The 16,360-nt window shown below is 43.9% G+C and overlaps 1 protein-coding gene across 6 annotated transcripts; it reads right to left on the bottom strand.

The window, feature by feature from the left end:
- Positions 1-1,784: 1,784 nt before the first annotated feature.
- On the bottom strand, positions 1,785-16,240 carry LOC139173372 (synergin gamma-like). Of its 6 annotated transcripts, none has more exons than XM_070763139.1 (6): positions 15,999-16,092; positions 13,411-13,474; positions 8,762-8,858; positions 7,250-7,410; positions 5,395-5,499; positions 1,785-2,231 (listed from the first exon to the last, which is right to left on the bottom strand). In XM_070763139.1, exons 2-6 carry the CDS (start codon positions 13,459-13,461, stop codon positions 2,121-2,123), a joined length of 525 nt encoding a protein of 174 aa, XP_070619240.1. In that variant the 5' UTR covers positions 13,462-13,474; positions 15,999-16,092; the 3' UTR covers positions 1,785-2,120. The 6 variants fall into 6 exon arrangements, with proteins under 6 accessions (XP_070619240.1, XP_070619242.1, XP_070619243.1 ...); XM_070763141.1 differs by lacking the exon at positions 15,999-16,092 and adding an exon at positions 16,099-16,240 and having other exon boundaries at positions 1,790-2,231; XM_070763142.1 differs by having other exon boundaries at positions 1,790-2,231; positions 16,033-16,099.
- Positions 16,241-16,360: the final 120 nt, after the last annotated feature.

Here is a 16,360-nt window from a genome sequence, read left to right as displayed (position 1 = left end):
AGGCTCTTCCCCTGGGTCTCGCCAAACGACATTGTTTGGTTGACGGGACCTGGAGAAGACCCACTCTGTGGGACCTAACTGATCGCTGGGATTCGTGCAGCAGAAGGCAGTCTTTGAGGTGTGGTGTCACTTCCAGGCAGTATAAAGGCAAAGGATTGTAGGAAATGGGGTGTGGAGGTTCAATGGCTCAATGGAAGGGATGTGAAACTGGGTCTGTGCTTGAACGAAGCTTTAAAACCATGATTTCTGCCTCAATAACACTCGTTCTCAGATGGATGCTGGTCGCCAGGAATCTGGTGAGCGTAAAACATATGCTTAAATGATAAGCGGACTTTGTTATCTCTCGGAATGCTAATTAGTCCGAGCTTGGCATTTCCCCCCAGACTTTGTTGACATTTAGCTCCCAAAACGAAAATCCTCCCATCTCCGAGTCTTTTAAAACCTGCTTTCATTATGTGCGTTTATTTATTTATTTATTTATTTATTTATTTATTTATTTATTTATTTATTTATTTATTTATTTATTTATTTATTTATTTATTTATTTATTTATTTATTTATTTATTATTTGGATTTGTATGCCGCCCCTCTCCGAAAACTCGGGGCGGCTCACAACAAGTGAAAAGACAATCCAATACATAATCCAATTTAATTAAAATATTATAAATTTAAGAAAAACCCCTATACTAACATACACACACACAAGCATACCATATATAAATTCAACGTGCCCAGGGGAAGATGTTTAGTTTCCCCATGCCTGACGGCAAAGGTGGGTTTTGAGGAGTTTACGGAAGGCAGGAAGAGTAGGGGCAGTTCTGATCTCCGGGGGGAGTTGGTTCCAGAGAGTCGGTGCCGCCACAGAGAAGGCTCTCCCCCTGGGGCCCGCCAACCGACATTGTTTAGTTGACGGGACCCGGAGGAGGCCCACTCTGTGGGACCTAATCGGTCGCTGGGATTCGTGCGACAGAAGGCGGTCTCGGAGATATTCTGGTCCAGTGCCATGAAGGGCTTTAAAGGTCATAACCAACACTTTGAATTGTGACCGGAAACTGATCGGCAGCCAATGCAGACTGCGGAGTGATGGTGAAACATGGGCATACCTGGGTAGGCCCATGACTGCTCTCGCAGCTGCATTCTGCACGATCTGAAGTTTCCGAACACTTTTCAAAGGTAGCCCCATGTAGAGAGCTTATATCAATAAAGAGTTTGATTTATTCATCAAACAAAGGATTTTAAGGGGTTTCGCTCCAAGGGCTGTGCACAGAACAGAGAGGAGAGGAGAGCAGTGGAAATCTATGGGCCAGAACTTGGGATGGAAGAGCCACCGCTGCTAGCAAAACCCCATCCTATCTCTGGAGATAAAAGGCAGGGGGCAGAGATGAATACCATATTTTTCACAGTATAAGACACACTGAAGTATAAGACGCACTTAGTTTTGGGGGAGGAAAATAGGGAAAATAATCTGCTTACCAGGTATTCATCTGGCTAGCACATTATTTTATCCCCTGGCTTTAAAAAAAACTTCATTTGGAGAGAGTAACAATGAAAGAGCTTGCAAGCCAGTAAGAGCTGGGAACATCATTTGCACCTGGAAAAAAACATTTGGAGCAAGTAGAGCAATGGGGAAAAAAATCTGCAAAGACTTAGGGCTTGGAAAACATTCTTTGCAGAGAGTGACAATGAAAGAGCTTGCAAGCTGGTAAGAGCTGGGAACATTGTTAACACCTGGTTAGGGCTGGAAAGAAACTTACTCGGAGCAAGTTAAAGCAATGAAAAAAAACCCTGCAAAGATTTAGGGCTTGAAAAACTTTCTTTGCAAGGAGAAACAATAAAAGAATTGGCACTGGGAAGATCATTAGCAGCTAGTTAGAGCTGGAAAAAAGCTACATTCAGAGTATTAGACGCACCCAAATTATCAGCCTCTTTTAGGGAGGAAAAAGGTGCGTCTTATACTCCGAAAAATACCGTAGGTGTGGCAGGCAATTATTCGTTACTCTGCCGGACTTGTCAGCCTGCAAGATAAACTTTTTGCCAGGGCCGTGGGCGATCCTAATAAAGGAATCTTTTGAGTCCGCTTCAGAGGGTTTGTCGTCTCTGGCGAGCTGGATCAGAACAGATCACCTCTCTCTTGGCAGTGTAGCGTCCACACAATTCAACCAAAAATTGGCACAGCCGATGTGATACAAGCATCCCTGGTGTACAATGGGCTCCAAGCTTCCGGAAGGCACCTGAGAGAGCAAATGGAAACAAAATGAAGCAGATAATAATAATAATAATAATAATAATAATAATAATAATAAGAAGAAGAAGAAGAAGAAGAAGAAGAAGAAGAAGAAAAGGAAGAAAAGAAGAAGAGGAAGAGAAGAAGAAGAGGAAGAGAAGAAGAAGAGGAAGAAAAGAAGAAGAATAGAAGGAGGAGGAGGAAGAAGAAAAGAAGAAGAAGAAGAAGAAGAAGAAGAAGAGGAAGAAAAAAAGAAGAAGAGGAAGAAAAGAAGAAGAGGAAGAGAAGAAGAAGAGAAGGAGGAGGAAGAAGAAGAAAAGAAGAAGAAGAGGAAGAAAAGAAGAAAAGAAGAAGAAGAGAAGGAGGAGGAAGAAGAAGAAAAGAAGAAGAAGAGGAAGAGGAAGAAGAAGAAGAGGAAGAGGAAGAAAAGAAGAAGAAGAAGAGGAAGAAAAGAAGAAGAAGAAGAGGAAGAGGGAGGAGAAGAAGAAGAGGAAGAAAAGAAGAAGAAGAAGAAGAAGAAGAGGAAGAGGAGGAAGAAGAAGAAGAGGAAGAAAAGAAGAAGAAGAAGAAGAAGAAAAGAAGAAGAGGAAGAGGAAGAAAAGAAGAAGAAGAAGAAGAGAAGAAGAAGAAGAAGAAGAAGAAGAAGAAGAGGAAGAGGGAGGAGAAGAAGAAGAGGAAGAAAAGAAGAAGAAGAAGAGGAAGAAAAGAGGAAGAGGAAGAAAAGAAGAAGAAGAAGAAGAGAAGAAGAAGAAGAAGAAGAAGAAAAGAGGAAGAGGAAGAAAAGAAGAAGAAGAAGAAGAGAAGAAGAAGAAGAAGAAGAAGAAGAAGAAGAAGAGGAAGAAGAAGAAGAACAACAACAACAACAACAACAGAGGTGGAAGGGACCTTGGAGGTCTTCTAGTCCACCCCCCTGTTTAGGCAGGAAACCCTACATTAACTTCAGACAGATGCTTATCCAACATCTTCTTAAAAACGTCCAGTGTTGGAGCATTCACAACTTCTGGAGACAAGTGGTTCCTTACTGTCAGGAGACCTTAGTTCTGTTGTGATTCCGTCTGAGGCCCCTCAGGGAACGGCTGATCCTCTGCCGGCTTCCTGCTCAGAGGGGGAGGATGAGGAACAGGAGGTTCAGGCAGACGGGGAGGAGGAATCTCAGGCTGAGGGAGAGGGAGGACAGCCAGAGTCCCCCGAGAGGGAGCTCTCCCCAGCAAGCAGCCTGGATTCCTTAGATGAAAATGCACAAGCAATAATCGATCTCCGGCAGAGAAGAGCAACACAACGAAGGGGACAGTTAGCCAGGTACTTTCAGCACTAAAGAGGCAACAGCTGGGTTTGGGTGTGGTGCTCTCTGGAAAGGCTGAAAAGGCAGACCCACCCTTCCTGGCTTGTGGAGTATTATCTTTGGGAGTCCTGGGACCTGGCTGTGATCTTTGGCGTCTTGGAATCCTGGTTTGTGACTTTGAATACTGAAACCTTGGGGGGGAAAGGTGTGGGTCTTATGCTCTACAGTGGTGGGTGTGCCAGCAAGAAGTTTGCTGTATTGTCTGGACATCAGGACTCTGCTGTGAAGTCTCATAGCCTGCCTGTTGGGAAGAACAGGTTTTTCTCTGTGTTTATTTTTCAAGCTATAAAGTACTTTTGCTTTTACCAGCGTGTCTGGCTGCTTTTTCCAGTTGGTGTTGAAGTCTGGGGGAACCCAGACAGAACAAGTTCTAAGTTGCTTCTCTCTTTGTTTAGTTTCCACCCATTGTTTCTTGTTGTACCCTCAGGGGCTTTGGAGAATAGCTTCTTTGGGGCAACCCCTGAGATACTGGAAGGCTGCTATCATGTCCCACCTGGTCCTTCTTCTCATTATACCAGCCATGCCCAGTTCCTGCAACCATTCTTCATATGTTTAATAAACATCTCCGTTGCTCTTCTCTGCACTAGCAGTTTAGTAGAAGGAGAAGAGCAAACTGTTTTTAGACACCTGTATAAACAGGAGCCAAGTCTTTCTTTTTTTTTTGCTCCACATTTGACTCAGACTAAGTCAAGCAACAACCTGCCGGCCTCAGAAATCTGAGTTGTCCATTTATATGCAACAATATAGCCAAGAAGGCTTCAAGAGTTGTAAACCTAATCCTACGTAGCTTCTGCTCTGGCAATCTCACACTACTTACCAGAGCTTACAAAACTTTTGCCAGACCCATCCTCGAATACAGCTCATCTGTTTGGAACCCATATCGCATCTCAGATATTAACACCCTTGAAAATGTCCAAAGATACTTCACCAGAAGAGCCCTTCACTCCTCCACTCGAAACAGAATACCCTACGAGACTAGACTTTCAATCCTGGGCCTAGAAAGCTTAGAACTAAGACGCCTTAAACAAGATCTAAGTATTGCCCACAAGATCATATGCTGCAACGTCCTGCCTGTCGGCGACTACTTCAGCTTCAACCACAACAACACAAGAGCACACAACAGATTTAAACTTAATATTAACCACTCCAAACTTGACTGTAAAAAATATGACTTCAGTAACCGAGTTGTCGAAGCGTGGAACTCATTACCGGACTCCATAGTGTCATCCCCAAACCCCCAACACTTTACCCTTAGATTATCTACGGTTGACCTCTCCAGATTCCTAAGAGGTCAGTAAGGGGCGAGTACAAGTGTACTAGAGTGCCTTCCGTCCCCTGTCCTATTGCTCTCCTATATCTCCTATGCCTTTCTTCTATTCCTATATCTCTTCTTCTATTCTTTCATTGATATGTTCTATTCCTATATCTTCTTTTCTATTCTTTCATAGATATATTTTACTATGAGTATCTCCTCTATAACCTTCATCATGTATTTTACTATGTGTATATAGATATATACCCACTAAAACCCTCATTGTGTATTGGACGGACTAACTAACTAACTAACTAACTAACTAACTAACTAACTAACTAACCAACCAAATAAATAAACAAACAAACAAATAAATAAACAAACAAACAAATAAATAAATATTTCTGCCGTCCCTTCCAATTTCTGTTTTTCATGCTCCAATTTAAGATCAAGCAGACTGGCCATGGCAAAAAAGAGAAGTTCATAAAATGGAATTGTTTAAACTGAATTTACTCCAACTGCCAGAATTCCCCAGGTCTCCATTTAAAAAAAAAAAAAAGACAGAAAGGAAATTACCTGAGATGCTTGATTGACAGCTGTCAGGCAAACGCCACAGACTTGACTGAGCTCACATTTTTCAAGCGTCCCGCAAAGTTCGGTCCCAGGCACGGGTGGCAGAAGCTGCAAATTCCAGCGGTTGGGATGAAAGAACAAAACCAAGAGATTTTGTTGGTGGTTTTTCTCTCAAAAAGTTGCAGAAAAGTCCCAGGTTTATTTTTAAGGCCAAGGAAAATGCGAGGCTCAAACCTGGGAGCCGTTTTCCCCAAACTTGGCTTCTTTGAGACGCACTGATTTCATTTCCCAAAATTTCCTAGCCCAGCAGTGAGATTGGTGCCAATCAAATCAAATCAATAAATGTAATAAACCTTTATATCATCCACAAGAAAAGATCAGGGTCTTGGGCTGAGATGGGCAGCTACAGAAATTGAATCTTGATTATTATTATTTTTAAAGGTATTCGGTCTGTTAGAAAAATACAATTGCTGCTATGTTTGGTTCTTTAAGTGATTAGAGGGCGAGGTTAGCTATCAATCAATTAATCAGTCAATCAATCAATCAATCAATCAATCAGGCACTCCTGGCTGGATCGATCGGGCAAAGACCAGCACCTGGGGAACTCACCTTTTCTGGCCCTGTTTCCTCCCAGGAGATTCCTAGAGAGGCCTCACAGAGGCTTCTCCCCGCCTTTTCCAGCCCTATTTCCTCCTAGGAGATTCCTAGAGAGGCCCCACGGAGGCTTCTCCCCACCTTTTCCAGCCCTATTTCCTCCCAGGAGATTCCTAGAGAGGCCCCACGGAGGCTTCTCCCTGCCTTTTCCAGCCCTGTTTCCTCCTAGGAGATTCCTAGAGAGGCCCCACAGAGGCCTCTCCCTGCCTTTTCCAGCCCTGTTTCCTCCCAGGAGATTCCTAGAGAGGCCCCACGGAGGCCTCTCCCTGCCTTTTCCAGCCCTGTTTCCTCCTAGGAGATTCCTAGAGAGGCCCCAGGGAGGCTTCTCCCCGCCTTTTCCAGCCCTGTTTCCTCCCAGGAGATTCCTAGAGAGGCCCCACGGAGGCTTGTCCCTGCCTTTTCCGGCTCTGTTTCCTCCCAGGAGATTCCAAGAGAGGCCCCACGGAGGCTTCTCCCTGCCTTTTCCAGCCCTGTTTCCTCCCAGGAGATTCCTAGAGAGGCCCCAGGGAGGCTTCTCCCCGCCTTTTCCAGCCCTGTTTCCTCCTAGGAGATTCCTAGAGAGGCCCCAGGGAGGCCTCTCCCTGCCTTTTCCAGCCCTGTTTCCTCCTAGGAGATTCCTAGAGAGGCCCCACGGAGGCCTCTCCCTGCCTTTTCCAGCCCTGTTTCCTCCTAGGAGATTCCTAGAGAGGCCCCAGGGAGGCTTCTCCCTGCCTTTTCCAGCCCTGTTTCCTCCCAGGAGATTCCTAGAGAGGCCCCACGGAGGCTTCTCCCTGCCTTTTCCAGCCCTGTTTCCTCCTAGGAGATTCCTAGAGAGGCCCCACGGAGGCTTCTCCCCGCCTTTTCCAGCCCTGTTTCCTCCCAGGAGATTCCTAGAGAGGCCCCAGGGAGGCCTCTCCCTGCCTTTTCCAGCCCTGTTTCCTCCTAGGAGATTCCTAGAGAGGCCCCACGGAGGCTTCTCCCCGCCTTTTCCGGTGACAGTTTCGGAGGCTCGGGTTTGTAAGTGGAAAATGGTTCTTGAGAAGAGAGGAAAAAATCTTGAACACCCGGTTGTTATCTAGAAAGGTTCGTAAGTAGAGGCGTTCTTGGGTAGAGGTACCACTGTATCCAGATCAATAAATGGCGGCTATCTTCTTCCACCCACATCTCCATTTTTTCCCATTTTAAGTCCACTGAGCTTTTGCACTCGCAGACTGGAGTCTCTTACCAACGCCTGGAATGCAGAGCGAGCAAACGCAAGAAACGACAACAGATTATTCCAAGCTAAATCCACTTCACGCAACGTTTGCGAGAGCAGCTCGCTCGATAACTTCCGGGCGCCCATGGCGTCTCCCAAGCGCCTGGAAATCTGATAGATCTCCGACAATCCTACAGATAAAAACAAAAGAGAGGGGAGGGGATTGTTTAAAAGTCACTCCAAGAGTGGAGAGGCAGCTTTGGTGTAGTGGTTAGGACGCTAGGCTCGAAACCCGGGAAACCACAAGTTCTAATCCTGTTTAAAGCACGAAGCCTCCTGGGTGATTTTTTTGGAATCAACCAATCTCTCTTTCTGTCCAGGCAGAAGGAGATCAGGACAATAGGACCATTTTTAATAGGAAAGTGAACCCAAGAACAAGGGGGCACAATCTGAGGTCAGTTGGGGGAAAGATCAGAAGCAACGTGAGAAAATATGATTTGACTGAAAGAGGAGTAGATGCTTGGAACAAACTTCCAGCAGACGTGGTTGGTCAATCCACAGGAACTGAATTTAAACATGCCTGGGATAAACATGGGATAAACATAGATCCATCCTAAGATAAAAGACAGGAAATAGTATAATTTCCTGTATTTTATTCGGAGGCTCGGGTTTGTAAGTGGAAAATGGCAAAAAAATCTTGAACACCCGGTTCTTATCTAGAAAAGTTCTTAAGTGGAGGCTTTCTCAGGTAGAGGCACCACCGTAGTTAGAATAGTCACGTTATTGGCATGTCCCCTGTTCTGTCTGGGTGCCCCCAGACCTCAACACCAACTGGAAAAAACAGCCAGACACGCTGGTAAAAGCAAAAGTACTTTATAGCTTGAAAAATAAACACAGAGAAAAACCTGTTCTCCCCAACAGGCAGGCTATGAGACTTTACAGCAGAGTCCTGATGTCCAGACAATACAGCAAACTTCTTGCTGGCACACCCACCACTGTAGAGCATAAGACCCCCACCTTTTCCCCCCAAGGTTGCAGTATTCAAAGTCACAAACCAGAATTCCAAGACGCCAAAGATCACAGCCAGGTCCCAAGACTCCCAAAGATAATACTCCACAAGCCAGGAAGGGTGGGTCTGCCTTTTAGCCTTTCCAGAGAGCACCACACCCAAACCCAGCTGTTGCCTCTTTAGTGCTGAAAGTACCTAGCCAATTGGTCCCTTCTTTGTGTTGCTCTTCTCTGTCGCAGATCGATTATTGCTTGTGCATTTTCCTCTAAGGAATCCAGGCTGCTTGCTGGGGAGAGCTCCCTCTCGGGGGCCTCTGGCTGTTCCCCCTCTTCCTCAGCCTGGGATTCCTCCTCCTCGTCTGCCTGCACCTCCTGTTCCTCATCCTCCCCCTCTGAGCAGGAAACCGACAGAAGATCAACCGTTCCCTGAGGGGCCTCGGACGGAATCACAACAGTCCCCAAAACTTGGAATCAGCACATGAGATCTTCGGGAAATTCAAGAAAAAAGAAAATCGGAAGGCATATCTACCTTACCCCAAATGTAGGCTTTTCCAGGTGCAGAAAGCAACACCTCTTTACAGACAGATGGATGGCTGACCCCTGCAAGGATTTTGTTGGCCTTCCCGATCAGCTTCCCAGGAGAACAGAGAGAGAGAGAGAGCGAGGTGAGCCCTTTCTCAAGAGAGAATCCTTTTTACACATTAGGTTGAATCGGGGTGGGTTTATTATTTATTTATTTATTATTTAGATTTGTATGCCGCCCCTCTCCGCAGACTCGGGGCGGCTCACAACAAAATGAAACAATTCATAACAAATCTAAATTATAGTTTGAAAATATTTTAAAAAACCCATTTACTAAACAAACATACATACAAACATACCATTCATAAATTGTTTATGCCCGGGGGAGATGTCTCAGTTCCCCCATGCCTGACGACAAAGGTGGGTTTTAAGGAGCTTGCGAAAGGCAAGGAGAGTAGGGGCAGTTCTAATCTCCGGGGGGAGTTGGTTCCAGAGGGCCGGGGCCGCCACAGAGAAGGCTCTTCCCCTGGGGCCCGCCAACCGACATTGTTTAGTTGACGGGACCCGGAGAAGGCCCACTCTGTGGGACCTAATCAGTCCCTGGGATTCGTGCGGCAGCAGGCGGTCTCGGAGATATTCTGGTCCAATGCCACTCACCTTCGCCAACCTGCCTTCCACTGAGCAGGACCTGTAAGATTGCACGATTCAAAAGGAGGGCGGGGAAAATATTGACGGACCCCTCGCATCCTAGACGCAAACTGTTTCAACTCCCACCCTCAAAACATCGCTACAGAGCACTGCACACCAAGACAATGAGACAGAAGGACAGGGTTTTTTTCTTGAACGCCATCACTCTGCTAAACAAATAATCTCTTCACCATTGTCAAACTATTTACTAAGGCTCATAGTTCCCTCTAAGCTGAGCAGTGAGCAATCGCTCACTTAAAAATCATAATCAACTCAGAGTTTTCCAAACCTGCCCAGAAGCCGAGAGGGAAATTTTATTATTATTTCTGTGTCGCCCAGTCCCGATGGGACTGCCGCTCAGACACTATACTTTTCCGCCCACCCAAAAAATTTTTTAGAGAGAACACTGCTAAGGCTGCCTTACTATTACTATTAGTCTTCTCATCATTCCCGTCACCCATCTCCTCCCACTTATGACTGTAACTTGTTGCTTGTATCCTTACAATTTTTATTAATATTGATTGTTTCTTCATTGCTTATTTGTACCCTATGACAATCATTAAATGTTGTACCACATGATTTTTGATGAACATATCTTTTCTTTTATGTCCACTGAGAGCATCTTCACCAAAGACAGATTCCTTGTGTGTCCAATCATATTTGGTCAATAAAGAATTCTATTCTATTCTATACTCTATTCCATTCTATTCTATTTTATTCTATTCTATTCTATACTCTATTCCATTCCATTCTATTTTATTTTATTTTATTCTATTCTATTCTATACTCTATTCCATTCCATTCTATTCTATTCTATTCTATTCTATGCTCTATTCCATTCTATTCTATTTTATTCTATTCTATTCTATACTCTATTCCATTCCATTCTATTTTATTCTATTCTATTCTCTATTCCATTCTATTCTATTCTCTATTCTATTCTATTCTATTCTATTCCATTCCACTCCATTCCATTCTATTCTCCATTCCATTCCATTCCATCTTCTCTATTTTCTATTCTATTCTTTTTTTCTATTCTATTCTAACTGCGGAATAGTTGCCCAGTGAGACATCTGCCGAATAAAGCCCAACAGCATGGCTATTTGGGGGTTTGCCACCACAGGGTAGGAGTTCTATTTCAAAATATTTGCAGAGCAATCTGTGGAGACCTCTCAGCGAAAACAAGAAGCAACGGATGGAAATTAAACAAGGAGAGGAGCGGCCTAGAACTAAGGAGACATTTCCCAATTCACCCGTGTAATGACTCGCCTCCAGAAATTGTGGTTGTCCCAAAACTGGAAGCTTTTAAAGAGAGATTGGACAACCAATAGGGCTTCCTGACTGAGTAGAAGGCTGGACTAGAAGACCTCCAAGGTCCCTTCCAACCCTTTGCCATTCTGTTACCTTAACATGGGCCAAGATAAAATAACAGGCAGTTGCAATTGCTTGGCCAAAACAGCAGAGGGGACGAGATTCATTAAGACCCACATTGGCTGATAGATTTAGGGCAGTAGGGGGGAAAAAATGTGATGCTAACTAAATCCAGCAAACAAACTTTTGAAAGCCTAGGGTGGTATATTATTATTATTATTATTATTATTATTATTATTATTATTATTATTATTATTATTTATTAGATTTGTATGCCGCCCTTCTCCGAAGACTAGGAGCAGCTCACAAGACACAATATCTATCTATCTATCTATCTATCTATCTATCTATCTATCTATCTATCTATCTATCTATCTATCTATCTATCTATCTATCTATTTAATTATGTAATTATTTGTTTATTTGTTTGTTTGTTTGTTTGTTTATCTGTTTATCTATTTATCTATTTATCTATCTATCTATCTATCTATCTATCTATCTATCTATCTATCTATCTATCTGTCTATCTATCTATTTGTATTCCGCCCCGCTCCGTAGACTCGGGGCGGCTCACAGCAATAACAAAGACAATGTAAAAACAAATCTAATAATTTACAAAACACTAAAAAAAAAAACCATTATTAAAAGCAAACATATAAAACAATGCATACAACAAATCTAATTAATTAAAAACTACAAGCTTAAATCCCAATACAGTGGTACCTCTACCTAAGAACGCCTCTACTTTAGAACTTTTCTAGAGAAGAACCGGGTGTTCAAGATTTTTTTTTTGCCTCTTCTTAAGAACCATTTTCTACTTTAAGAACCTGAGCCCGGAAAAATTTCCCAGGAAATTTGAGAGCGGCACGAAGGCCTGGCCAGTTTCCTGCCATTCCCCCTGGGTTTCTCTCTCTGGCGCTTCTCCCTGCCTTTTCCGGCCCTATTTCCTCCCAGGAGATTCCTAGAGAAGCCCCATTGAGGCTTCTCCCCACCTTTTCCGGCCCTGTTTCCTCCCGGGAGATTCCTAGAGAGGCCCCACGGAGGCTTCTCCTTGCCTTTTCCGGTTACAGTTTCGGAGGCTCGGGTTTGTAAGTGGAAAATGGTCCTTGAGAAGAGGCAAAAAAATCTTGAACACCTGGTTCTTATCTAGAAAAGTTCGTAAGTAGAGGCGTTCTTAGGTAGAGGTACCACTGTATTTAAAGAGATCTACTCCAAACACAACTAAGTCATGGTTTAACTCAGCTGCCTTATCTTAATACCAAACAGGACACTGTTACGCTTCGGACTATAGTTGTACAGTTGCTGTTAAAATTGTTGTGGCTTGGCAGTTCTGTGTTAGCAAAAACTTCAGAAGAGAAGGATTTAGGGGATCGTGATTTCTGACAGTCTCCAAATGGGTGAACAGTGCAGTCAGGCGGTAGGGAAAGCAAGTAGGATGCTTGGCTGCATAGCTAGAGGTATAACAAGCAGGAAGAGGGAGATTGTGATCCCGCTGTATAGAGCGCTGGTGAGACCACATTTGGAATAATACTGTGTCCAGTTCTGGAGACCTCACCTACAAAAAGATATTGACAAAATTGAACGGGTCCAAAGACGGGCTACAAGAATGGTGGAAGGTCTTAAGCATAAAATGTGGCATTATTCTCCGCTGTTCTGTCTGGGTGCCCCCAGACTTCAACACCAACTGGAAAAAGCAGCCAGACACGCTGGTAAAAGCAAAAGCACTTTATAGTTTGAAAAATAAACACAGAGAAAAACCTGTTCTTCCCAACAGGCAGGCTATGAGACTTCACAGCAGAGTCCTGATGGCCAGACAATACAGCAGACTTCTTGCTGGCACACCCACCACTGTAGAGAATAAGACCCACACCTTTCCCCCCCAAGGTTTCAGTATTCAAAGTCACAAACCAGAATTCCAAGACGCCAAAGATCACAGCCAGGTCCCAGGACTTCCAAAGATAATACTCCACAAGCCAGGAAGGGTGGGTCTGCCTTTTCAGCCTTTCCAGAGAGCACCACACCCAAACCCAGCTGTTGCCTCTTTAGTGCTGAAAGTACCTGGCTAATTGTCCCCTTCGTTGTGTTGCTCTTCTCTGCCGGAGATCGATTATTGCTTGTGCATTTTCATCTAAGGAATCCAGGCTGCTTGCTGGGGAGAGCTCCCTCTCGGGGGACTCTGGCTGTCCTCCCTCTCCCTCAGCCTGAGATTCCTCCTCCCCGTCTGCCTGAACCTCCTGTTCCTCATCCTCCCCCTCTGAGCAGGAAGCCGGCAGAGGATCAGCCGTTCCCTGAGGGGCCTCAGACGGAATCACAACACCCCGCTATTTAAAAGAAGATATAATAGCATGGGCCATTTGAGCTCAAACATTTATTTTAAAAAAGCTTTTAACCTTAACCCAAAACCTTGACATGAGTGACGTCAAGTTGGCCGCCTTTAAGCCGGTCACATGACCATCAAGCCACCCCCACCTGCTCACATGGCTGGCAAGCCACACCCACAAAATAAGCCACACCCATAATATGGTAGTCAAGTTTTTTGCATGAAATGTGAGGAACCGTGGCGGACAAAAACTGGGATTTGGAGAGGAGCCGAAAGTACCAACCTTGTGTATCTGTTGTAAACATCGAATCAGATGCGCCGTGGATGAATTCATCTGGTTGGGCAGTCTGGAAAGGAACAATTTTCCTTAGTAATCCTATTTCCAGGCTAAACAATAATTTGTGTTTTTCTTTTCTTTCCCCTCCTATTTATGTTTTGATTATCCTGCAGGTAAAGCTACTTTTTCACCCATTTTGGGTGACAAGGCAGGAAAATCTTTGTTCTATTGCAAAGGTTGGGACCCCTTTTGGGGGTCGACCCACCGTTTCACAGAGGTCATCTAAGACCAATCAATGGAAAAGGAATCCTCAATCTGAGTATTGCATTGGCAGTTCTGTGTTAGCAAAAACTTCAGAAGAGAAGGATTTAGGGGTCGTGATTTCTGACAGTCTCAAAATGGGTGAACAGTGCAGTCAGGCGGTAGGGAAAGCAAGTAGGATGCTTGGCTGCATAGCTAGAGGTATAACAAGCAGGAAGAGGGAGATTGTGATCCCGCTGTATAGAGTGCTGGTGAGACCACATTTGGAATAATACTGTGTTCAGTTCTGGAGACCTCACCTACAAAAAGATATTGACAAAATTGAACGGGTCCAAAGATGGGCTACAAGAAAGAAAGAGAGAGAGGGAGAGAGAGAGCGAGAGAGAAAGAGGGAGAGAGAGAAAGAGAGAGAGAGAAAGAGAGAGAGAAAGAGAGAGAGAGAAAGAGACAGAGAGAGAGAGAAAGAGAAAGCTATTGTATTGGCAGTTCTGTGTTAGCCAAAACTTTGGAAGAGAAGGATTTAGGGGTCGTGATTTCTGACAGTCTCCAAATGGGTAAACAGTGCAGTCAGGCGGTAGGGAAAGTGAGTCGAAGGCTTGGCTGCATAGCTAGAGGTATAACAAGCAGGAAGAGGGAGATTGTGATCCCCTTATATAGAGCGCTGGTGAGACCACATTTGGAATAATACTGTGTTCAGTTCTGGAGACCTCACCTACAAAAAGATGTTGACAAAATTGAACGGGTCCAAAGACGGGCTACAAGAATGGTGGAAGGTCTTAAGCATAAAACGTATCAGGAAAGACTTAACGAACTCAGTCTGTAGAGTCTGGAGGACAGAAGGAAAAGGGGGGGGGGCATGATCAAAATATTTCAATATATTAAAGGGTTAAAAAAGGTCCAGGAGGGAAGAGTTTTTAATAGGAAAGTGAACACAAGAACAAGAGGACACAATCTGAAGTTAGTTGGGGGAAAGATCAAAAGCAACGTGAGAAAATATTATTTGACTGAAAGAGTAGTAAATCCTTGGAACAAAGTTCCAGCAGACGTGGTTGGTAAATCCACAGTAACTGAATTTAAACATGCCTGGGATAAACATAGATCCATCCTAAGATAAAATACAGAAAATAGTATAAAGGCAGACTAGATGGATCATGAGGTCTTTTTCTGCCGTCAGTCTTCTATGTTTCTAAGACAAATTCTATTTCTAGCTTCTCATCTGGCACCTTGGAACGTATTTTTACAATCCCACTAATCAGGCGTTGACTGTGGGGGTGTCCCTCGGAACTTCCTGCCAATCAGCTTCAAGCTGTGTTGGGAGAATTGGCGCTGGACTTATGGTTGGGGGTCACCACAACAGGAGGAACAACCCTCACTCTCTATGATATGGAATACTCATATCAAATGATCTCAGTGCAAAGCCCACTGCAACAACATCACCAAAAAGGCTTTGATAATTGTTAACCTAATCCTACGTAGCTTCTTCTCTGGTAATATCATACTACTAACCAGAGCATACAAAACATTCGCCAGACCAATCCTTGAATACAGCTCATCTGTCTGGAACCCACACCACATTTCGGACATAAATACATTAGAAAGTGTCTGGAGATACTTCATGAGTAGAGCCCTCCACTCTTCCACTCACCACGGAATCCCCTACGCAACTAGACTTACAATCCTAGGTTCAGAAAGCTTGCAACTACATCGCTTTTAACATGACCTAAGCTTAGCCCATAAAATCATCTGCTACAACGTCCTTCCTGTCAACAACTACTTCAGCTTCAACCACAACAACCCACGGGCACCCAACAGATACAAGCTCAAAGTAAACCACTCCAAACTTGACTGTAGGAAATATGACTTTAATAATCGAGTAGTTGATGCCTGGAACTCACTAGCTGACTCTGTAGTATCATCAAAACTTTACCCTTAGACTGTCCACTCTTGACCTCTCCCAATTCCTAAGAGGTCAGTAAGGGGCGTGCATAAGTGCACCAGCGTGCCTTCCGTCCCCTGTCCTAATGTTTCTCTCTTACTAGTATCATGTATATAAACATTGATATATCTTTGTATACCATCAATACGTACTTGACAAGAATAAATAGATAAATAAATGTGGGTGGACGTCAACTCCCTGAATTCCCTGGACTATTTGTATATTGTCATAGTTTGCCTAGTTAACACCCTGGTGTGAAAACTGGGCTATTCAGAACAAAAGGTAGCTTCCCCACCATCAATTTCCTTACTACAGCTACACCTGTATTAACCTGAATTTTATTCAGAGGCAATGCCTAAATGTTTACTGACCCCCAAAAACAAGAGGAAAAACTCACCAAATTCTTGGACTTCCCAAAGAAAGTTACTTACTTATCTAACTATTTGCACTTCCTTTAAGAAAAGAGATAAATTCAACACCTCTCAGGTTTAGCTCACCTGGAACCTGATTAGGAGGTTTTAGGTCATGTGACCAAAGCACGATTCTGATCCAACAGGTTTTCCCACCTGAGGTCAATTTAATCTGTTCCGGGCAATGGGACAAAATCTCCCAAAGTAACAGACATTCAAAAAGTCAGTATTCAGTTTCCCCTTTTCTTCACCTGAATCCCCAGTGGGTCAAAGCCAATTTTCTACAGAATTAATTTAAATTTTAAAAAGGCAGGTGACAAAAAAGAGTTAGGTGATTCAAACCAAGTAA

The sequence above is a fragment of the Erythrolamprus reginae genome, chromosome 10 (assembly GCF_031021105.1).
Source record: "Erythrolamprus reginae isolate rEryReg1 chromosome 10, rEryReg1.hap1, whole genome shotgun sequence".
Taxonomy (NCBI): Eukaryota; Metazoa; Chordata; class Lepidosauria; order Squamata; family Dipsadidae; genus Erythrolamprus; species Erythrolamprus reginae.
Note: the sequence above shows the minus strand (reverse complement) of the source record. Positions and strands in the feature narration are given on the sequence as shown.